At 31.1% G+C, this 25,416-nt stretch overlaps 1 protein-coding gene across 1 annotated transcript; it reads right to left on the reverse strand.

The window, feature by feature from the left end:
• Nucleotides 1–1,422: 1,422 nt before the first annotated feature.
• On the reverse strand, nucleotides 1,423–4,351 carry LOC111372339 (pentatricopeptide repeat-containing protein At5g50990). Its single transcript, XM_022994628.1, has 3 exons — nucleotides 4,123–4,351; nucleotides 3,079–3,177; nucleotides 1,423–2,967 (listed from the first exon to the last, which is right to left on the reverse strand). The coding sequence occupies exons 1-3, from the start codon at nucleotides 4,235–4,237 to the stop codon at nucleotides 1,661–1,663; spliced, it is 1,521 nt and encodes a 506-aa protein (XP_022850396.1). The 5' UTR covers nucleotides 4,238–4,351; the 3' UTR covers nucleotides 1,423–1,660.
• Nucleotides 4,352–25,416: the final 21,065 nt, after the last annotated feature.

The following is a 25,416-nucleotide window of genomic DNA, read 5'->3' on the forward strand; positions in this document are numbered from 1 at the left end:
TAAGCAGAAAAGAGAAGAAGGAATTGAAGCAATAGGATATATCCTTTCTTTGTAAAGCTTTTACATATATAAGAGAGTATGGATATCCCTCTTAGCCTCACAATTGGACACCTGTCCAATTGAGGAAAAATTATAAGTAAAGAGATTTCTTCCTCAAAGACTCCATTCAATCTCCTTTAATTCACAAAAAATAACACTCTTCTGAACAATCCCAAAATCCAATCTCAGTCCCTACTAATTTTGATTGATTTCAAGACTTTTATTTGGGTTTATGTGTCTCCCCTTCTCATTTGAAAGGAAGAAAACAAGATATTGCATTGTTGGCTTCAAAGGGATTGATTACATTCTCAAGCTTGGAAGATCGCCGTTAGATTTTTATAGATTTTGGTGGCATTAGCATTTGTATTTTTCGGAGTTGGGGTGGGGACGGGATGGGATGGGATGGGACTAATATTCTAAACCGGAATGAATCTAGAGATTAACAATATTCTTTAGAGGATCAATATCATAAATATATAATATTAACCACTGCTCGGAAACTGAATCCTGAATCAATCTGAAATAATGTTTATTTAACTGTTCATACATCATTCGTGACACCCCCAAAACAAAACAATCCATACCCAACTCAAATGAGACGGGAGGGACAATCGTGAAAGCCCTGGAGAAATTCTTCATTTCTTTAAGGTTGTCTGGCAGAAAACTTCTTGTTTACCATTTATGAGCACGAGTTGGTGACATGTGACTCTATCAATGATCAAGTGATATCAGCAATATCATGAAACTGAAACGGTGCCAAAAGTATGCTGATTAGTCCTCTGAATACAAATCAAAGCAAATGAAGACCTTGATCTTTGAGGCACACCTGTGTTCAGTTCTATTGGAATAGATGTCTTATCACTTCCAAGTTCCAACAAGATCAACTACAGAGTTTGTAGCTCAGACAAATTAATTCGGAAGTCTGGGAACGCACCTACAGATTTCCCATCAGAGAACTTGAACTTGAGAGCAAATGCAAGAAAGGCCACCGGTTTTGACAGACATTATCAACATAGCCACTTTATGAAGGAACCCATTGGCATGTAGAACGATCTGGTGTTGCGGCTAAATTTTGATCATAAATAAGGACATCACTTCACAATATGGGAAACATGGGCACTGGACGTTTACTCCATCCTTTACAAAGTTTCAAAATAAAAAATGAAAAGGGTTATCAAAAGTGTTGGTGTTTTTAAGAAAATGTAGGAAAAGAAAGTTTCAAATTGATTGTGTATGGCCCCTTTGACAAACTACCATAAGTTGCATAGGCTTTATAAATTTATGAGGGTCTTCCCCCATTTCTTGCTGATTAAATTAGGTGCATGGGCCTCCAGCAGAGACTACTAGCTTCTTTGATGAAACAATTGCCACCAATCACACGAATCTTCCAGTTTGTCCGTAATCTATCAGTGGCATTGTTGCTCCTCACATTTAACCAAAGGGGTGAGATGTATAGTCAAGTGTCAACAATCTGAAAACTTTAAGCTTCAGAATAATGATTTAGTAAATCATTATGCAACCCTCAAACTCTTCAAATCAGATTAACTTTTTTATCTCCATCTTCCAGTAAAGCCTCCAACCATCCATAATTAAGTTTTGCGTAATAAATCTCTAACATTGACTACCAATAGTCTCCACAAGTGCAAAAGCCACTTTCGAACCTATGAAATCGGATCCTATCCCTCACTGTTATTACCCTATTCAATACCTGTGAAACAATTTTCATCCAAGAGTGGCAATCAGGACAAGTACGAAGGTTCTTGGATATCTGAATTTCAGTCCCAGGACTCGACTTTATGATTGCATAGGTCAATGCCAATTTTTCGCTATGATAATTCAAGTTTTCCTCCTTTTCTTCTTCAGATATATCCATGAAAACTAGGTCTGACATAGAGACATAACCTTGCATTCTGGTGCGATGGATCAATGCATCTAATACTCTGTATATTGCTTCAGTTTCAGGGTGATATCGATCAGCAGCCTTGAATTGGTGAATGACACCTCTCAATTCCACCAAACTCTTTCCACTGCATTTACGGACTCCATTCTTTTTCATAGTGTATCTCACTGTTTCTGCACTGTCCCATTTCTTCATAGAGCTGTAAATATTCGACAGTAGGACATAATCTCCACTTTCGAGGTGCTTTATTCTTTTTATTGCAACTTCACCCAACTCAGGATTTTTGTGAGTTCTACAAGCACTAAGCAATGCCCTCCATATAACAACATCGGGCTCCATTCGCATTTCCTTAATCATTGCATAAGCTTCTTCTATGAGTCCAGCTCGGGCCAACAGATCAACCATTGCACCATAATGCTCAAGTTGTGGCTGAATTGAGTGTTCTCTTTGCATCAAATTAAAATACTTGCGACCCTCTTCTATAAAACCACAGTGACTACATGCTGTTAGAATTCCAACGAATGTTACAGAATCTGGTGAAACATTTTCCACTTTCATGATTGAGAATACCAAAATCGCATCTAAAGCGAGACCATGGAGTGCTAACCCATTTATCATTGCATTCCACACGGAAACATCAGTTCTTTGGGCAGTATTGAAAATCTCTTTTGCTGTTTCAATTCTTCCACATCTTGAGTACATATCTACTAGTGCAGAAGATAAGATGTAATTCACTTCAATTCGTTTCTCAATCATCAAACCATGTACCCATTTTGCATGTCTAAGAGCTCCAAGTCTAGCACATGCAGTTACAACAGATGCAAAAGTAAATCCATCTGGCTCAATGTTTTTCCTTAACATTTCTTTGAAGATGTCGATGGAATCCTTAAATAATCCATTTTTTACATAACCTCCAATTGTTGAGTTCCATGTTATCACATCTCGGGCAGGTATTGCAGAAAAAACATTCTTCGCAATATCAGTTTCCCCAATCTCCATGAAACTGGTGATCATCATATTGGCAATAACTATGTCAAAATCCAAAAAGCAAATTTCACCAAGTAGTTGATGAGCAAGATTGATTTGTTCACAAGATACATATACCGATACCAACAGTGATAAAAGAGATGGGTACATACCATACCCATGTTTAATGATTTTATTGTGCACAGCAACTGCAGTTCTTAAGTTTGGAAACAGTTTGCATGATTCAAGGATGCGAAAAAGCATTTGATCATCTGAAATAACCAGCAGATGATGGACAATCAGTTGTAAAACTAAATAATCCATACATATTTCACATTTAAGAGTACAATCCAATATTATGTTGTATACTGCATAAAACGATTCCCAACGTATCAAATGACTTGTATATGCAAGAGACTTCACTTGATATTGCATCAGATCGTAATATGGGCATTAAACATGATGAAGGAAACTTAAAAGACAACAAACAATAAAGCAGAGTGATATTCTGATCTTGCACTTAGTCACTGGCATTACAAATAATGCAGAAAGCAGCGGAAGAAAAAATGGAGCAAAAAGTCGTAATTCTCGATCCCAGCTAGAATTCTTATTTCTTAGTTCCTACTAACAACTGTGAGGTTTGAGATCGAAAATAATAATAATAATAATAATAATAATAATAATAATAATAATAATAATAATAATAATAATAATAAATGCATCCCTTAATTATATAAGTCCCCACACATAACTCATATTTTCATTTGCAACCAAACACAAGGAGAGGTTTTCCTTAATATTTTCTTCACAGGAATCCTTAATCGAGGATTCAAAAAGAGAATTATTGTTCATAAAAACTAATTCAAAACTTAAAACCTGCTGAATTTAATTAAAACAGCAGCTCAATAGATTTAGCAGACAACGTCCTAGTTAGAGGGGAAAGCAAAAATTGATTCTTGATTAATATGATTCTTTTTCAGACCATACATTCTAGTAGCAAGACCAATTGTAAAGCTCAAGAAAATATTTTCAACTTACTTAAAGAAAATGTATAAGAATAATTATTAATTACATACAAAATTTTATTTCCCAATTCAGAACACCATATATTATCATTGACAGCAGCGCTCAATAATATAAATACAAAAAATTATAGTAAATACATAAATGTTCAACAAAATTAAAATGGGAAAAAAAAACTAGGAAAGAAAAGTAACCTGATTTTGAGTTAATGGGTTGTGATAAAGGAACAGTTAAATGAGATTTTGTGTTAAAATTGAAATTTTGGGTACGAGACAATAGAGAAAACACCCTTCTTCTCACAGTTGCCATTATGTCCTTACAAGGAATCCTCGTTTTGATCCTTCCACTATCATTTATCAGTTCCTTCCACTGCGCGAACTCGCCAAGTTCAAGTTCCACTGGAGGGCGAGCGGAGGGTAACTTTCACATATATAGTATTTTAAGTTCGTTTAATCTTTTATAGTTTATAATCATTCTTCCTCCTCGCCTCTTTTAAAACTAATTCCTTGCCAAGAAATAAAAAATTAATAATTTTTAATAAGACATATCCAAAAATAAATAATATAAACAAGATTTTAGAATTAATTGAAAGAATTCAAATAATAAAAGAAGACTTATAAAACATTGGGATAAAAATAAAATAGAAGATAAATTAGAAATCATAAATGAAAATATAAAAATTAGAACTGCAGAAATAAAACATACAAATCAAGATATAGAATATTTTAATATACATATTAAAGACTTATTAGAATTAAAAGTAATAAGACCATCTAATAGTCAATACAGATCAACAGCCTTTATGGTTGAAAATGATAATGAAATAAAAAGAGGAAAAGCAAGAATGGTTATAAATTATAAAAGATTAAATGATAATACTGTAAAAGATGGATATAAGATTCCAGATAAAGATATGTTAATAAATAAAATAAAAATAGCAAGATATTTTCTAAATTTGATTGTAAATTTGAATTTTGGTAAATAAAAATGGCAAAAGATTCAATTCCTTAAACAGCCTTTACTACCCCATTAGAATACTTTGAATGGTTAGTCATGATATTTGGATTAAAAATTGTACTTTCTATTTTTCAAAGAAAGATGGATAGTATATAGATGATATTTTTGTACAAGTAAAGACTATAAAGAACATACAAAATATCTAGAGATAACTTTAAATAAATTTATAGAAAATATTTTAATTATAAGTAAGAAGAAAATGGAAATAAATAAACAAAAAATTGAATTTTTAGAAATAATTTTAGGAGAATGAAGGATTCAGTTACAACTACACATAGTACAGACAATTTTACAATTTTCAGATAAAATTGAAGAAACTAAGAAATTACAGGCCTTTCTAGAAATATTAAATTATGCTAGACATTTTATCGAAATTTTAGGAAGGAAAGTATGACCATTGTATAGTAAATTATCTAATAAAGGACAAATATATTTTAATCAATCAAATATAGAACTCGTTAAAAGAATAAAAGAAGTTAAAAATTTACTACTATTAGATAGTGAATGTATGATAATAAAAAAAGATGGATGTAAATTAGGATGGGGAAAAACTTTATATTCCAAACTAATAAATATAGTGATAAAAAGAACGAAAAAAATTGCATATATGCTAGCGAAAAAATAGGATTAGAGGAAAATATTTAATTAGTTTAGATTGTAAAATAATGGTCATCATACATAGTATAGAAAGTTTTAAATTATTCCTAAATACCGAGTTTACAATAAGAACATATTGTGAAACTATAGTAAAATTTATTAAAAAGACAAATTTTGATAAAATAAGACATAAAAGATGATTAAAATTATATGATATATTAAGTAGTTATAAAATTAATATAGAACATATAGATGAAAAAAATAAAATTTTAGTAGATAATTTAAGTATGCGGGTTATTAATTTTCTAATTCATTATTTTCGTGATGTAGATGGATCAAAGAATGATGAACTTTGAGAATGTCACTCTAATAGTGGTCCCTCAAGGATCTAATCTTCGATTCAAAGGAAATAATTTAGAAAGATTGTCAGAAAATGAGCGTTGTCTACTGGATAATCTCTGGATGACACGTGACTCTAAACAAAAAATTAGATAGCATTAATGCTTCAACTAACCATTTTAGTTTCTTTGTAGTAATTAAAGATAGAAAGCTTGGTATATATAATTACTTGCCAGAAGTATTACCATAAGTAGAAAGATTTCCTGACCTATTTGTCAAATGATTTTATATGCTTGAAGAATTTTTAAATTTTTGCAGAGAAATGATAGGACTTAACTTTTTTTATATTTGAAAGAGTTAGACAGACTATGCAAATCACTACTTCTCAAACATCATCTTCATAAATACAACTTTGTGATAGTTGTGAAATTATGATCAAAGTTGTTAGAAATTTGAATTTTAGAAGTATTCATTAGAAGAAAAACTACAAATTCTTAAAGATGAAATTTCTTCATCCTAGTGAACTATTAGTAAATATCAAAATGAAATACTTCAGTTATAAAATAGTTTAAAAAGACTTAGTTCTAAACATACTCTTGAACGACGTATTTCTTTAGACATTACTTCTACAAGTAGAAATTATTTTGATACAATAAAAAGATTAATTGAACTAATTGATTCTATAGCTCCAGGGCAAGAAAAGACTTTATATAAATTAGAACAAAAAATTGGTGATTATACCAATATTGTTGAAAGTTCTATCAAGAATTCAGTTGTATAAGAAATTATAGATTTTGCTCAAATTTTAGGTTATTATCACAATGAAAACAGATACTTCCTTAAACATGGTCCCAAATAAGAATCAGCCAAAAATTCAGTCTTTCTTAAACACAATTATCCCACAATTTCCTTTGATTATACACTTTTTGAGGAAGAAGACATTTTTTACCTAGCTTTACAGATTGGTATGATATATACGTTGTATGTATTAAATAAATCTTTTAGATTTTTTTCACCAAAGTTTAAACAGATTCTTGATCGGTTAAAAGACCATTCCTTGATGATTCAGTTTATTTCCAAACCCCATATTGTAAATAATGGTATTGTAATTTCAACCTATCATCATATTTTAATATATGAAGGAGCCAAAAGATTCAGGCCGTCTTCAAAGACTAATACTAAAATAAAAATTAGACAGATTGATTATGAAAGATGGATATTAGAAATCGAAGCAACGAAGGAAGTCCAAAATAATGATTTCAGACTAATAGCACAGTAGAATAACGGAGTTATTTTCTGCAAGGGTACCTCGCTATAGGAATCAAAATAGAAAAAATTTCAATAAAAAATTTTGAGCAAAAGAATTTATATCTGATAGCGTTTTAGAAAACTAATGAAGAATTTACAAAAATCCAATTAGATATAGAAGAAGAAGAATATATACCCAATGAAAAAGACAATGAAATGGATTCAGACTTAGAAGAAGCTTACATTGAAATGATGGATAGATATGTACAATAATTGAGAACGAAGAAAAGATAAAGATAGAAGGATGAAAAGATGTAAAGAAAATGAATAGTACTCAATTATCAAGAAAAGTCAACAAAAGGAAGAAGCCCGAAGATAAGGTTGTTAAAATGAAGAAAATAGTTACCAATAATTTCATACGACCATTTTAAAACCCCACACTTGTAAAGTTGTACAACATTTATTACCTTCTTTTTAATTATAGATTGCACACTTGTAAAGTGATACAGTATCAAGATTATAGACGTGTTGTACGAGCGTCTATAAATATGCATATTACTCACAAAAGAAACACATGCCGAGAAAAAAACACAAAGCACACTCTCACACTTGTACTCAAAAGTCTCTCTATAATCCTTGTAAATTCAAAGACTTCGGAATTAAAGTAAGTCATTTTCACACTTTCTCTTATCTATAATTTTTGTCTACTTTATTTATTTTTTGGGCAAAGCCTAACAGAGGAAACACTAAGTAAGCAATTAATTTATTCAAAAAAAAGTTATATTTTTATCTTTTCTATATTATAACTCTCTTAACCTCTTTATTCTGGATTCCATGATTAAAAAGATAAAATAATCCTCTATAGTAAGATTCCCTTTCTAAGAGAAAAAAAAATTTTTAAAGATTTTTTTTTATCTTAGTAGATTTTTTTTTAACTGCTTAGAATTTTTTTTTTTAAATTTTTGCCACGTAATTTGAAGACTTTGTAATTGGTAAGATGACTTGTCATTTTCTCTTAATTAGTAGGCAAACTTTTTCAAATCACTTAAAGAATTTTTTTCTTACTTGTCATTTTCTTACAAGACTTTTTGTTAATACAAAATCTTCTCAACCTGTTTGGTATCTATGTAGAGAATTTTTTAAAAGACTTTATGACTTTTCTTACTTGTTATTTTCGAAAGACTCTTTCTTATTTGTCATTTTCTTACTACAAAATCTTGCCACTCGAATTGTCATTTTCTTACTACAAAATATTGTCACTCGAATTGCTCAAAAGCTGTCTTTCCTAAATAAGTTTTTAAGTCCACATTTCTTCTATGATCATTTGTATATGTACACTATTATATGTATTAATTATAGATTTTTCCCATTTAGTCATAGTACTAGGTTTGTCTTGCGGTTTACAATTATTTAATTCTAAAATTAATCTTCTGTCGTTTGCTAATGGTAAACTACATCCTTCTTCTGTTTGTCTTTTTCTTGGACTTTTATATTTTTTATCAGTCCATTCAAAGTCTCTTGCAAGGGAAAATGATATTTACCTCCGATGTCATATTCTATATTCATGGGTTCTTTTCTTTTATCAAATTCTTGATCCATTTCCGTTTTAGCTCTTTTGCTAGCTTCTTGCATCTTGGTTTCTATGTTTATTTGATCTTTTTTCTATTAACATTCTAGTTTCTATTTCTTTAGTTTTTCTAAAATTTCTAAAATATTTCGTATCTATGTATCCAAATCCTTTTTCATCATTCTCGCTTTCGTCTTATTCACTATCTTCATCTAAATTATCAATCTCGTCTTCATTGTTATAGTCCTCTATTCAAAATATCCACATTCTTCTTCATTTTCTTCGTCATTATACTTTGGTTGTTCTACTTGATAATTATAATTTCCAAATCTAATGCTTAAAGTTCCATTATTACTATTTTTGTACATAATATTATTTTCTAGTACTAATATTGGTTTTTCTAAAAAAATTCCTAAATTCTAATCTAATCCTGCATTTGTTTTTGAAGAGAATTTCTTTACTGAGATAGTCTTTATATCTTTTTGTCCTAATAATGTAATTATTTGATTATTTTCTAATTTATAATTACTAGTACTATCTTCACTAGTCTTCCCATGCAAATTAACAAATTGTCATCATCTCTTTTCATTTGATATCCTTTGCTTTTCGTTCTAATCTTTATAGAAATTCTTGTTTTAACTAAATAGTCTTGTGTAAAATATACTATTCCTCCTTTATTATTCATATATAATTCTATGCTTCCAAATAATCTCTATTCTATGTTTGTGAATCTTCTATCATATAAATATACTAATACTTTAGCTCTTAAATTTTTCCTATGAAGCCCTTTGACTCCTATTATTATTAATCTTAAATGAGTCGGTTGAAGATTTTTATTAACAATTTCTTTATAAGATTCTTTTTCTACTAAATTTAGGGATATAAATTGATCTTCATGTGTACAAGAAACATATCTTTCTCCATAATGCTGATATATTAAAGATTTTCTAAATAAATTTCCTTTATATATATATATATTCAATAGAAATAAAAAGTAAAGGATTCAAATAAAAAGAGATAATGATAATTTATTAATTTGCACAGGAAGACTAGTGAAAATAGTACTACTAATTATAAATTAGAAAATAATCAAATAATTACATTATTAGGACAAAAAGGTATAAATGCTATCCCAACAAAGAAATTCTCTTAAGAAACAAACGCAGGATTATATTAGAATTTATGAAATTTTTTTGAAAAACCAATATTAGTACTAGAAAAAAAAATATTTTGTACAAAATAGTAATAGAACTTTAAGCATTAGATTTGAAAATTATAATTATCAAGCAGAACTGCCAAAGTACAATGAAGAAGAAAATGAAGAAGAATGTGGATATTTTGAAATAGATGACTATGACAATGAAGACGAGATTAACGCTTTAGACGAAGATAGTGAAGAAGACAAAAGCAATGACGATGAAAAAGAATTTGGATATATAGATATGGAATATTATAGAAATCTTAGAAAAACTAGAGAAATAAAAACTAGAATGTTAATAAAAAAGATCAAGTAGACATAGAAACCAAGATGGAAGAAGCTAGCAAAAGAGCTAAAACGAAAACAGATCAAGAATTTGGAAAAAGAAAAGAACCCATGAATATATAGTATGATACAGGAGGTAAATATCATTTTTTCCCTGCAAGAGACTTTGAATGGATTGATAAAAAATATAAAAGTCTAGGAAACAGACAAACAGAAGAAGAATTTAGTTTACCATTAGCAAACGACAGAGGATTAATTTTGGAATTAAATAATTGTAAACCACAAGACAAGCCTAGTACTATAACTAAATGGGAAAATTCTGTAATTAGGGCATATAATAGTGTAACTATACAAATGACTGTAGAAGAAATGTGAGCTTACTTAGAAATATATATATATAAAACCAAACAAAATTAGATTAAGAATGGCTGGAGGAGATAATCCTAAAAATTTTACAAGCTTTATTAGAGAATTAATTATATGTTTTGATCCCAATAGAGATAATACATATGAACAAAATAAGCCTTAGAAGACTTAGAAAAATTAAGTATTAGTAATATGAAATATATACAACCATTTTTGTTACACTTTGAAAGATTAGCAAGCGCAGCAGGATTAGCGTTAGATTATTTTATACGTGAAAGATTATATAGAAAGATACCACCACCATTGAATGATAAAATTAGAAAAGATGTAGAGTCAAGCCCAACAAGAGAAATAACTATTAGTGCCACCATAAAATTCATAACTGATAAATTGAAAGAATATTTTATAGAAGAAGTAGCTAGAAAGCAAATAAAAAAATTAAATTATTCTACCAACCAAAAAAGAGAAGTTAAATTATTCTTTTTGCTCACATTTATATACACCACAAACATATGATTATAGAAAAAGAAAGAAAAATTTGTATAAAAAAGATAAAAAAAAAAACATAAATATAAAAGGCAATATCAAAAGAAGTATAATATTAGACCTAGTAGGGCATATTATAAAAATAAAAGACATAATTATATGTTAGAAAACCAAAAACTAAAAAAGATTGTAAATATTATATTTGTGGAGACCCTAAACATTTTGCTAACAAATGCCCAAATAAAAATAAAAGTAAAGAAAACATAGCTAAATCTATGATAATAGAAGAAATACAGTGTAATATTGTAAAATTATCCGATAATGAATCTTGTAGCTCAGTATATAGTATTTATATATATGAAAAGTTAGATAATTTAGAAATAAGAAGTAATTTTGAAGATACTTATCATCGTTTAGAAGAACTAAATTTTTTAATTTTAGATACAAAGATGATGAATATAGAACAAGAATTTATCCATGAATGGATTAGAAGACAAAGATTAATGATGGATAAATGTAAAATATGCAAAATATATCAGGATATAAAAATAGAAATCAATCTAAAAATTGTTTGGAAATTTAATGTAATAATTGTTTAGGAATCAAAGAAGAAATGATGATGATAATGATGATGATGATGATGATGATGATGATGATAATAATAATAATAATAATAAAGACTATAGTGAAAATATAGAAAAACTAGAAAATAAAATAATAGATACAACTAATAGAATAGATAAAATACATGAAGCATTAGGAGAAATACAATATACGATCAGAAATCTAGAAATAAAAGGAAAACAACCTATAGAAAGTTACATGGAAAGTAACTATTTAGAATTAGAAAATCAAGAAGAAATAATTTGTCACATATCTAGAATAAAGACAACAAAAAGTCTCAGGATACTCATAGAAATACAAATAAATAAGATGATAAAACTCAATTTGATAGCTTAAATAGACACAGGTTGTACATTTAATATAAATAGAAAAGATTTTTTTAGTCCTAGAAGACACTTCTATTATAAACACTGTAGAATCATTAGAGTTGTGAGCTAAGTATGGTGGCCCATTAGACCCAAAATTTGAAGAAAATTTAAATAATTTAGAATTTTTAGATAATTTATCTTCAGAAACTTTAAAAATTGATTTCACACCAAGAAACAAAGAATTAATAATTTTTAATAGGACATCTTATAAGATAGATGGTATAGACAAGATTTTAGAATTAGTTGAAAGAATTCAAATAATAGGTATATATAGTGAATGATCTTCTAAACATCGGCACTAAGCTTATATTAGATATAATTTATTCAAAACTTCCTTAACCAAATAAAAAAAAACTTCTATACTCTTTTTGACATATCTTTTGTATATACACTACTCGAGAAAATTTCGTAAGCGTAGAAGTTCATTAACAAGTAATATGTAGTGAATTACAAATATCGTCCCATGAGAAATAACGTTCAACTTTAGTATACTAGTATTTATTAGATTCAATCTATTTTAACGCAACAATTGATTTGGTTGTTGCGATTATTTTAATTAACTACAAAAGTTGCGAAGATCACTTTTCTGTCATATATGAGATGAATGTTTTGGATTTTCGACTTCACCTATTGAGGTCTAGTTCTAATTTTCGACTTACATTAATTAATGTGGTTAACATATTTATGAAGACCGATAATTACTTTGTATTTATATTCTTTTCCAAGATATATCACATATATACTTAACACCATGCAGCCCTATTTTTAGTCAGAATTTATATGCAAACCACGCATTCAATTATTGGATTATCACATATGACGGTACATACCATAAACATTATTCCTAATTCTATTGTCCGTATTTTCAACATACATCGTTCTACTTATTCTAAGTTTTTTAACACTATAAATAGATAAAAAAAAATTAATTGCCTAAATGGTGTGCAAACATTTAAACAAACAACCTTAATGCATATTAAACCACAAACAGGACAATCAACTAAAAAATGACAAGTCTTGAATTAAAAAGTAAAAATCAATAAGTTTTGTCATCTATCCAATACCTAAAGTTGTTTAGCCTAGCATAGCCGTATGAAAAATAGATAAAAGAATAATAAAAGACATCACCCGAGACAATGAATATGATGAAGAACTTGAAAGCTTCAATTCTTCACTTTAATCTTCAACCGAAACAATGAATTTCTTGATTCTTCAAAGTAAAATCGCATGTTGTGCACTCAAATAATGATAAAACGATCTCCCCCATGTTCTGGACGGCTTATGGTATATATATAAAGTGCCAAAAGATTGCATAACAAGAGTTTCCAAAGCGAGAAAAGAAAAAAACATAATTGATACTAGCACAATTTATCATGTTTTCATCCATATATACTCGTAATTACATGATCTATTGACACCTAAACACACTAAATACCATTATATTTTGATTTAGGTTGCAAATAGATAAATACGGCGGAATTTAGAAGAAAAGAGAGAAAAAAGACTAAAGTGAAAGAAAGTGAAAGTTCAGGAATCAAGTTGCAAATAATCTAAAGATGAGACGGGCAATGTAATGATGATTCGAGAAAGCTAGGAGTCCATTGGATGCAATTAGAAGTCAAAAGAAGTTAATTACAACCATAATATTTTCACAAATCAAATTCCGATCGCGTAAGGATTTTTCAAACTTTTAGTTGAAGATTAAGATCCATTTTTGACCTAGTAAATGTTCGATTTGGAAAAAGCTAGCAAAATTGTAGACCTTTGTGTTAGCTTTCTAACGCACTTTGAATTACCTTAATTTGACGTTAGGAGATAAAGTTATGACCAAAATACTAAAAGTAGTTTTATGGAGCAATTTTTAGCCAAATCTTCAAGTTTCCTTATCCCGTTCAACCTCTTTTGGAAACAATTTGACACTTGATTTTAAGTCCTAATTCGATCAGAACATACTCCCACTCCCCCCCCCCCCTTCATCTCCTATCTCTTTTATCTCATCTTGGGTATAAGAACTCTATGGAAAACTAAATTAATTGGTGAAACTACGAAAGAACTCGGTTAGATTTGTGAATTTCTATGTCTTTTATTGTGTGTAAGGTGTTTTTCATTGTTGAAAAATTCTAAATCTGGATTTCTTATGTTATTGGATATATTTTGGAATTGGGTTAATTCACATTAGATTTTTATGAATTCAGTCATATTTTCTTCATTGACTAATCGAAATATTTATTGATTTTCAATTTCAAACAATTTATTGGTGTGATTCTTTACCATTATATGCTTGACATATATAATTGCTTTAGGATCTAATTTCAATAAATCATTGTGAAATTATATTGTGAAAGAGACCTAGATTTGGAATTACTAAAGAAATTAAATAAGGACTTGAATGTTTTATTTTCCAATTAAAGTGTTGGATGAAAACTTTTAATTGAGTATTCTTATAAAAAAATTGACACCGATTGAACCCATCTAATCGAGGGAATTCTGGTGCTTCACTATTTTATACATTAATATTAATCCCTTATTCCAATTGATAAATCATCCTCACATAAAATCTCGAGAACCCTAGTTTATTTGATCATTTGTGAAACTTTCCCTCTCCCTATAGAATCGACACCCCAAAGCTATACTATAATCACTACGTTATTCTTGGGGCGTAATCATATTTTGGCGTCGTTATCGGGGAGACGGTACAAATAATCGAAGGATTTTCGAGCTAAAGGAGACTTCGTTTCCCTTTTACATTTTTTTGTTAGTTTATTTTCTTAGTTGGTAGTTTATTATTTCTCACAAAAGCTCATTTTTGTGCTTTATGAACAGGGATCAAGACGAGTAGGGATGATTCATTGCAAGGCTTCCACCAGTGCGTGAATCTCCTCCTAATTCTCTTTTTGATACTGAATTTGTTGGCACACACATTACATCACATAATACCTGCGGACCTTTGTTGATTTGATAGAGGTCTATGATGGAGTCATGGATCCGTTGGATTATCTAAGGACCTTTGTTGATTTGATGGATTGTATGTGGCCTCAGATGTAGTGATGTGTCGATCCCTTCCACCGACACTAAGAAGAAAGGCTAGAGACTAGTAGCTACTCTTGCACCTCGATTTATCAAAGCTTTTGATAAGCTCTCCAGGAGCTTTGTGGCATGTTTCTTCAATAGCAATAGGAAAAGGAAACAACAATCGGTTTAATGTAGTTAGTTTTGGAGAAAGATAAGCCCTTATAGAATTATTTAGCTAGGTTTAGTTAGGCTATAGTTAGCATAAAAGATTTTCAAATGTATGTCGTAGTTGTCGCATTAATGGATTAATTGGTGGTTGTCCATGACCATCTTTCATGGGATAATTGGTAGACAGTGGTAAAGCCATATATGGGACACCTTGCAGCTTTACTGTGCTTAGTGGAGGATATACTCCTATAAAAACCCATAAACAATAGAATTCAAATCCAAGCAATCAAAATTCCATAAACCATTTATCAAAAAATAAAATTTTCATACCTTGGAGTTGATTCTAATTGTAGTTACTGTTGCTCACAAAGAAAAGCTCAAAAATAGAGATTTTGAAAAAGTCTGTATGAAGTAAGTTACTATATGTAGGAACAGGATGAAGCTGTTGGAGGTGGAGAGGAAACAAAGATAGTGACTCCGTGTAGAAGGCAGAATATGGGGAAATCCAAAACAAAGAGGTCCCAAATGCTTGCTTTGCCTTTATATTTAGAATATAATATATAAACTACATAATCAAATTCATTACGCGTAATCTTCTTTATAAGGGTTATTCGGTGTACTTTGTTGCACATGTTTTGTAACTTTATAATTTTTAAGAAAACATTTTCGCGTTTTCCGTTCCAAGATTATATTGAAATTATTTTCATTTATTTTATGTAAACTGTGTGAAACATTATCACTGAGTTCAAAATTTTTAATCCACACTTGTCTCAATTTTAGTTGGACATGCTTTAGTCTATCTAGACGTTATTTCCTTGGTTCTTCATGTAAGTTTTAGCCATGTTCTAATATGTTTAAATTTACCACATTAGAAATAAAACTAGAATTACCTTTCCATTTATCTACATGATGCCTATGAATCTAGTTGTTGATGGGAGCAAATTCAAATGTTCATGTGTTAGTCAGAACATTCGAGGATGTTCTAACAAAGCCAATGACAACTTTGCCTGTTGATGTTCCCACGCATGTCATGACATGGTCAGAATTCATAGCAATTGTAGTTTTAAAGAAAATTGAGCCCTTACATGATTATTTGGCTAGTGGCATAAGAGACCTTTAAATTTAGTTGTAGTTACTGCATTAACGAATGAGATATCTAGAGTGATAATAACAATAGCTAAGGTGCAAATTTTAATAGAAAACATTATGCGTCAATTCGGTAGATTCGAAGTGAGAATTACGAGCAACGATAGGAAGTTTGACGACCACAATCTTAAAGCACGTTGTACGAGTTATAACATAGATCACTGAATTACTTTTATCATTCACCCTTGGTCAAATGGAGAGACTGAAGTAACGAGCTAGACAATATTGTGGGATCTTAAAATGCGATTGAAAAAGAAAAAGGGCTACGAGCAAATGATGAGGGTGCTAAGGAAGGGGTAGCCTAGCTAGGATGTCCTAGTGATCTAGGCAAGCTTTATGTAAATGCACAGACTTGATTACTACCAATTGAATCATGGGACCCAAATTTCTCCCAGAACATCAAAAGGCTTAAGGGGATAGATGGTGAGCAAGAGAAAACCAAAAACTTGGTTAAAGCTCAAAATCGTTCTATAGTCCTAATGGTGAGCTTTCAAAACCAACGCAATTGGTTAAGGCTCAAATTCACTATACTACGCATTCAGCATATCAAAAAAGGCCCTTAGGGGCTAGACGGTAAGTAAGAAAACCAACAAATTGGTTATAAGTTCACAATCACTCTACAATCGTAGTGTTGAGTTTTCAAAACCAAAAAATTGGTTAAAATTCAAAATTGCTATACCACGTCCTCAATACATCAAAATCGTCCAAGCTAGGTTGTGAGAAAGAAAAAAAATTTGGTTAAAAGCTCCAAAATCGCCAGTTGTAATAGCATAACTAAAATTGACTAACCAAACTGGAAAATGCCCAAACTATTAAGTAGCGAATAATGACGATGATTGATGATGCTAACACTTTTAATTGCTATGAGTCGCTAGCAGACGTATGTGATCAGCATATGGTATGACGACTGCATAGTGATAGAACAAAAAAAGGGGTTAAGAATGAGTCTTCTAGCTTGTTAGCATTTTTATCAACAGTTCTTACATTTTAGTGGACAATTTGCCTTTTCACAAACAAAAAATGTTATTATGGAAGGAAACAGAATGCATGTTGAAATAGATTCATTCAGCAACATAATTACAAGTCATTTAATAAAAAAAATCAACAATGATAAGCGAAATAAAATACGAGATCATGTCCACATCCCAGACCAAGAAAACCCATGAGTTATGAATGACAAAAATAATAACAATTAAAGACACAAGAAAGTAAATAATCTATATGAGAAAAAAGATCACTTAGGGAGTGATGTCCCTTCACCCTCTCTTCTAAATGCATTCTCCTGTTCGAATGCCTTGGCTAGCTTAGCCATCTCTTCTTTTTCTCTAAGGTGGGCCAAAAATTGGTTGAAGTCTAAACGATCAATAGTCTGGATGCTCAGCAGTCACCTACTTCTTGGTTAGGGCAATAGAGGCTATCATCGTCTTAGCCCTATACGCGTTCATGTTTCCAGTGGACTTTGAAGAGGCTTTGAATCGATCTATGGTGTCATCTTGTGCACAAGCTAGAGAGGAATGTAGACTTTCTTTTTTCTTTTCCTACAAGATATGCATGACCGAACAGTTGATCAAAATGTGTTGCGGGACACCACTCAACTCTCCATTGGCTCCTTATCCATCCAACAATTCAATATATGATTGTGGACGCTATTCATACCCAGTATGATAGTTCATTACAATCTTCATTGGTATATACTGAGCCCTATAGTCGTTGAATCAATGAAATGAAGATGTCACTCGTTTACCAATCTTTAAAATTTCAATGTTTGGTGGAAAGGGCAACCTAAAGCAACATGTTGTTCATTTTATTAAGACGTGTAACAATGCAGACATTTACAATGATACCATGGTGAAACAGTTCGTATGCTCCCTCAAAGGTGTCACGTTTGAATGTTACACACAGCTGGGTAAATTGATAGTTGGGATTAACTCGAGTGGTAATTTCTAAAACGCTTCTACAGCACTCGACAAACTGTTAGCCTTTCAGAACTTGCTCAAACAAAGTAGAGCAAAGAAGAGCCTGTTGTGGAGTACATTGAACACTGGAGGAATCTTGTGCTTAATTGCAAAGAATGAATAAGCAAAACATCTTCAATCGACATGTATGTACAAGGCATGCATTAAGGATTACATTATAATCTCCAAGCAAATATGCCCTAGCGATTTGAAGAATTGATGACACATACTCATGACCTGAAACTCGAAATTGCAAGGTATAGAAGTTACTTACCAAGTGATCAATGTGACAAGAAATATTAAAAAAAAAAGAAATAAAGAAGGACGTCAGCAAATAAACCCAAAGAAGCTATGATAATATTTATTGTTCCTCCAAAGATAGCCTTCCAGAGGTTGAGCTCAAACCCAAAATCTAGCGAGTTCAAGCTTAATAAAGGACATATCCAAAGCAGAAGTCATGTGACTCTAAAAGAACTTAAAGAAAATGAGTACCTATTCTCAATTTTTGAAGTTTCTGGAATTCTGGATCAGCTCATTGAATATAAGATAATCGAACTTTTAGTAACAAAAAGGCTTGAGGAAGCTAGTAAAATTGATCATTCCTAAATACTGCAAATTTCACAGAATTATCAGTCACCCAGTAGAAAAATGTTTCGTCTTGAAAAATCTTATTATTTGCCGGGACAAAGAAAATAAAATCAAACTTGAAATCAGAGAAAATTTAATAGTTGCCTGCTCGATGATTTCATTTGGATAATTTGATTCAATTCTTATTGCAGAAAAGGAACAAACAGTTTTTAATATATACGATGCCTGTAAGTCCTCGATTGAGGAGTTTGGACCTCAACTTCCAAAAGAAGCCTTCCCAATGGAGTTTAAGGTAGATGGAGAAATCACTATCAATTACGTCTATCTAAGAATGGATGGATCAAGTGCATCCAATTGTCCAATCTTTTATGAAATTATGATAGGTAATCTGGATGTTTGGGAATTTTACTCAAAGTTTGAAGATGAGATCGGTGATGCCTTGAAAGAGAAATACAGAATGTCAATCAAAACAGGTAAAATATCACCTTCTATGCCTCTTGCAAGACCAAAGCTTGAGGAGTTGGGTACGAAAATTTAACCCAATAAAGAAAAAACACTAGAAGATAATCAAGGGCATGGACCCTTGTAAAAAAATATCGTCGAAATGTTCTACAACTTCTAAGTTCTAGTGTTTATGAAGAGAAATCAAGACCAAAGAATAACCAAAGAAGAAGATCTAAAGCTAAGTTAAGAGTATTTATTAAATCAGCAAGGGTAGAAGCTGCTTCATGCGTTTCTCCTAGACTACCAACCTTAGGTGATTATTTTTCCAAGGGTTTCTATGACAAGGAATGTTTTACCTCTAATGTTATCAATGTGAAAAAGAAAAATGAGATGAAAAACATATCAGGATAGAGTTCGAAATTGAATAAACTATCTAACGACTCAACAATATTCTAGCCAATACGAGTTTAGCAGAATCTCTTAGTCCTCCTTTCGATGATCAAATGGCTTTGGTCGCGGCATTAATCAATCTGAAAGAATATGAAGGCAAAGTTTTAGAACATGTTGGATCCATAACCCGACAAGATTGTATGACTGCTATAACATTTGATGATGAAGATTTACAACTAGGTTCTCGATTACTTAATAGACCATTTTATATTAGTGATTATATTCAAGAATGCAGGATAAATAGCATAATAATTGATTTGTGGACTTGTTGTGAACATCATGATGGTCAAAACAATGAAGAAAATCAGAATTTATGTTGGTGATCTGTCCAAGAGCAAAATCATGATTCAAGGATTCAACCAGAATGGTCAGTGAACCATTGTCATAATTTGTCTGAAGCTACAAATAGGAAAGTTAATTTCCTCAGCCTTCTTCCATGTCACTGATGCTAAAATATCATAAGATTTACTTCTGGGACGTGTTTGGCTGTATGAAACCGGAGTAGTACCTTTGACTTGGCACCAATGCTTCAAATATAGTTGAGATGGAGAAGTTAAATATCTGGTAGTTGAGTCTAAAACATTCATTGAAAAAACAATCTCATTTCGCTGATGCCAAATTTTATATGGAAGATGAAGAATGTAATTCTACAGGGTTGACCATGTCTGGATTCAAAAGAGAAGGAGATGCAAATGATCATGATACATCTGGTGTTGCTCAATCTCACCAGCTTATCAAAGGTAAATCAAAATTCACATTCGAAGGATTCTCTAGAGGCAAAAAATCACAAGTAGAATCAACCGAAGTTGAGGTATTTAGAAAAGAGTTAACTCTTCCAATACCTAGTATTCTAAAATTACTTTTGTTCCATCAACTCATGGCGATCTCGGAAGAATGTAAATCTACATCGAAAACTTCGACATCCATTTCAAACATAACAAAGCTATGTATTTCTAGCTCGTCCAAACGAGACATGTTGGGCAATGAAGGAGCTGTTGAATCAATACAAACTTTCAAAGGATGTTACAATCCTTAAGTCAAAAAGTATTTGAAAATGTTGAATTTGGAAAAGGAGAGCCTCGAAAATTAGGTTACATACTTTCTCTACATGTCTATCTGATATGTCATTTTTTCTTACAGTAATGACATATTTCTCTACATGTCGAACTCTCCCTCATACTTCTACCAGAATTTCTATCTTGATTTCTTACACAAACAACCAGGCTTTCCACCTAACCTCCAAATCCTCCAGTAAGATGTTTCATCTTCTCATTAGATAGCAAAGCATCATATATCTCTTCCACAGTGAGAGTATCCCAATTATAGAGAATAATATCTCTAAAAGTCACATATGACAGTGATAGTGAATGCAATAACATCAACACTAGGTCCTTCCCATCATACTTAACCTCTAATGTCTCCAACTCGACTACGATTTCTTTGAACATAGTTAAGTTATCATCTAGTTATGCACCTTAAAATATCCTATGAGAACACAAGAGTTGCTTCAAGTGTAGCTTATTGATCAAGCTCTTTGTCATACCAAAATCGTATTCAAAGTCCTTTTGAAAAATTGTATTCGACGCAACGTAAAAATTATAAACAGGGCCCTTCAATTTCATAAATTGTATAATGGCCTTTACTTTTAAAATTACTAGAGGCTTCCTCACCAAATCAATTTAGAAAACCCTAAAATGAATTAGGACGGCACCTACAATGGCCATCCCCATCTTTGGCAATAAAAATCAGTGCACCATCGTTAGGGATGGCAATTGGGCTTGTCGCCTCGGACCATTCGTGGCTTAGCCCAAAAAAATCGGCTCGAGGCTTGGGGTTCGTTTGCTCGGGCTCACGGGCCTTAAAAAAGGGTTAAATGCACTAACACTGCTACATTTTATAAGATAGCAATGTTACTGCCTTAAGAAAAAAAAGTCGAGCCTGCTTAGCTTGGTTTGAAAAGGTCCAAGTCGAAAGCTCAGGTCGAGCTTAGATTTTTTGATCGAGCAAAAGTCCAGCTTAACTCAAGCCCTAAAAGAAAGTTCGCACTATTTTACTCGAGCCAAGCTCAAGTCTTGAGTTTTGGCTTGCAAGTTGACTCGACTAGTTGACATCCCTAACCAATGTTGTCAAACAGCAACGGTACTCCTCTAAGTAGTAGCCCTAGCCACTGCTGATGACAATGGCGATGTGCGCTGCTATCGTAGTGACAATAGACGCCATTGTGATGCAACAATGAACATCATTGGCACGTGCGATAACCATGCTGTAGTCACGAAGTGATCATTTCGTCGCCCGTTTTACTATCTCTAATGCCAACAGTGGCTGCTGCAATCGGCCACGCCTTTTCGATCCATTTTTTTACATCAAAATTATTTTCCTTTTCAAAATCAGATATAGAATATGAAAATCAATTTTTTAAAAGCTAAAATCACGAAAATAATAGAAATAACCATTGATTTTTCCTAAGATTCAAAAATAATTTCTAACAAACACAGGGACGACTCTGATGCCACTATTGAAAATTTACTTGTACAAGCACATCAAATTTAGAATTTTTTCAGTTCTCGTTAAAGATCATCTTTTATTTAGATAAAAATCATGATTAGAATTTTACCTATTAACAAATTCTTCAAACTTTTTTTAGAATCTTGATCACGAACAATCATGATATTTGCTTCTCTTGTGAGTTATCTACCGCGATTCTTTTATTCCAAAAATTATTCAATTGTTCAGCCTCCTATAATAATCCACATAAGAGAACAAGAATGAGAGAATCTAGTTTCTCATTCTCGTGCTAGCAAAAATATGATACTGTAATGAGAGATGATTTTTGTTACAAAAATCTTAAATCCTTGTTCCTTATTAATTTGGTTCATTAAACTTGGTCAATAAATTAATTAACTTCAACTCATTAATAAACAATCCAATTAATTAATTCTACAAATATATCACACTTTTCAATTAATTAATTTATAATACCATTATTTTAGTACTTCCTTTTGTGTGTGGGCCACTACGTTCCTAATCAAAATAAAATAAATTATAAATTTCCTTTTAATTTATTAATAATCATATTCTTCGTACCCAATTGATATCTAGCAATGTATCATGACAATACATAGACGAAAAATGTCATGTTGTTTGTAAAATCAAAACTTGTTTGTTTATCGTATAACTATAATTTATTTCTTAATATGATCTGATCAATTACGAGATATAAAGATAGGTCAAGCTCGAATGTTCGATCATATCTTTCTTCATGCTCTTAAGTTAATAATCGTCAAAACTCTTTTCGACTTATGTACTTACATTGGCCAATGATTTTATTATCAACTTAAGCTGATGAAATGTAGATCCTAATATCTTACTATCTAAGAGTGACGAATCCTCTATTGATTATTCAAAATATTCATATGATTTTTGACATACACAAAAGAATTTATATTGACTATAGGCAAAGAAAGATCCAACATTATCAAAGTATGATTGTCATCATATAAGGTATACTTTAGCTTGTGAAATCAACTACTGTCGTCATAAGTGAGGATGCCATACGTGCTGGTATATCCACTATAGCGATATCTATATATCATTATTACTTATAATCATGAATAATTTAAGATTTAAATTATGTCTCACAATCACAACTTCTTGTGATAAACAAGTTACCAATACTTAAATTTACGAACTCTATTAATTTAATTTATTAGAATAATAACTTAGTTTAATAATAGATCCGTCGTATATTATGGATTAATCATATTAAAAGTATTTACATCCAAAAGTGATAGGACTTAATGCATAACACTTATAGCAGATTCTTTTGACATGTTCATCAATGTGGTGTTTGAAAAAGGGGTTGTGATGTACTTGTACTATATTCATCATGCATGCTTTTTAGATAAAGAGATGGTGAAGAAATTTCTAGATGTATGTGCACTTGAGATGAACTGGGAGTGTTTTAATTGTAATCAAAGAATAAGTTTGGGCAATGTGTTGATCTGATTGAATAGTGAAGAATTTGTTAGGGACATTTGACATGCTGAGAGAGAAAATTGAGAAAAGGGTGGTTGAGATATACATTGTAACTTCGAAAACTGTCACAAGCATTGCCAATGGATGCTCCAAGACCGCCAATGGAAGTCTATACTAAGAAACGTGCACCCGATGAAAAGAGTATGAGGTGTGATGCTAACAATGAAGGGAGTTATGTCCCTTTTGTTGATTGTAGAAATGAGGAAAACTAAGAAGTTGATTGAGAGATGTTTTTGTATGAAAATTAGGAAAAGATTTGGTCATAGTTGGAGAAAACCCTAGCATACCTTGGTGGAGCAGTTTACAATGCAAAAAAATGCAAGTGATTCATATAATTGAGTGAGCACAGTGGATTGTGAGGTTGACAAGGTTGAACTAACTGTAAAAGTAATAAATTATGATCCGTAGAATTGGAAGTAGAGAATGATTAAAGTCCTCATTATTTGCACTCCTTAAATTGTCCTATCATTTCCAACTCGATATTTGCACCCTTATTTCAATATTTTCTTGTGGAGTTGATTATTTCCGTCTCATTTTATCAACTCCATCCATCAAATATGGGTGATGTCATGGTTGGGGCATTTTCTTTTATTTTTCTAGTTGGGCTTGTATAGTGGGCTAGCCCAAGTCCTTTAGGTTGTTTTGTTCTACATATAGCTTGCTTAAAAGACGTCGATGAGGTGAATTGATGAATTGAAACTATGGCTGCTGTCTGCGTCTCTCTTCTTCCTTTTCTTTGTGCTTCCAGTTCTTCTTCTTTTTTCTCTGTTTTCCTGCGTTTATCTCCTCTTTGGTAAGCTTTTCTGCTTCTTTCTCTTCCTTCCTGTATCTCTTCTTAGTTCTACTTCTCTTCTTCCTTTACTGTATGTGTTATTTTTCTATGTTATTTTCAATCCTTTTTTCCTCTAATTCTGTCTTCCATTTCCTTTGTTTTGTATCTATCTTTGTCATTTTATGTAATTACAATTTAATCAATGAAATTATAGCTGGGTGTTTGAATCCCAATTTAGCATATTAAACTGTTTGTGTTGATTTAGATTGAAGTTTAGTTGGTTATTGGTTGAAGTTGAGCTGGTTATTGATTCCTAGCTAAAAATATTTAATTGCATGTTGATATTAAGTGGAGTTTAGCTTGTTTTGGTTGAAGTTGGATTCCAACCATAACAGGTGGTTGGTACACATCGTCCCTATTCATTTGCCTTCATTATGCAAATCGTTCATATCATTTCAATTTTGTCATTTGGATCTTGAGGTTGATTTTATTTTATTTTATTCTTATTTATTTATTTTGCAAAAGGTCCTTATTGTTTATTTCTCCATTAAAATATTATAAAATGACTAATTTATCATCTTTTTTAAATAAACTAATAGAATGAAAGAAATAATATAGAAAAAAAAAGAAATAATTGTAACTAGAATTTCAATTTTTTTTTTAAAGTATAAACGAGTTCCACATGAAACAATTTAAAATATAGTAACAAGAGAGAGTTATTTCATCTTCCTAGTTAAACCCACCTATGCCTATCTCTATCCCCTATCCTCAACCATCACCAAATTAATTAAAAAGAGAATTAGAAGTATAGAAAAAGTAAGAA

This window comes from Olea europaea, chromosome 23, assembly GCF_002742605.1.
Source record: "Olea europaea var. sylvestris chromosome 23, O_europaea_v1, whole genome shotgun sequence".
NCBI lineage: Eukaryota > Viridiplantae > Streptophyta > Magnoliopsida > Lamiales > Oleaceae > Olea > Olea europaea.

Excerpts from the sequence above, each read along its gene's own strand:
- LOC111372339 (XM_022994628.1), bottom strand. The coding sequence starts at position 4,237 with ATGGCAACTGTGAGAAGAAGGGTGTTTTCTCTATTGTCTCGTACCCAA. Across the intron at positions 3,178-4,122 it reads ACCCATTAACTCAAAATCAG|ATGATCAAATGCTTTTTCGC; the intron begins GTTACTTTTCTT and ends TGGTTATTTCAG. Across the intron at positions 2,968-3,078 it reads AATCATTAAACATGGGTATG|TTATTGCCAATATGATGATC; the intron begins GTATGTACCCAT and ends ATTTTGACATAG.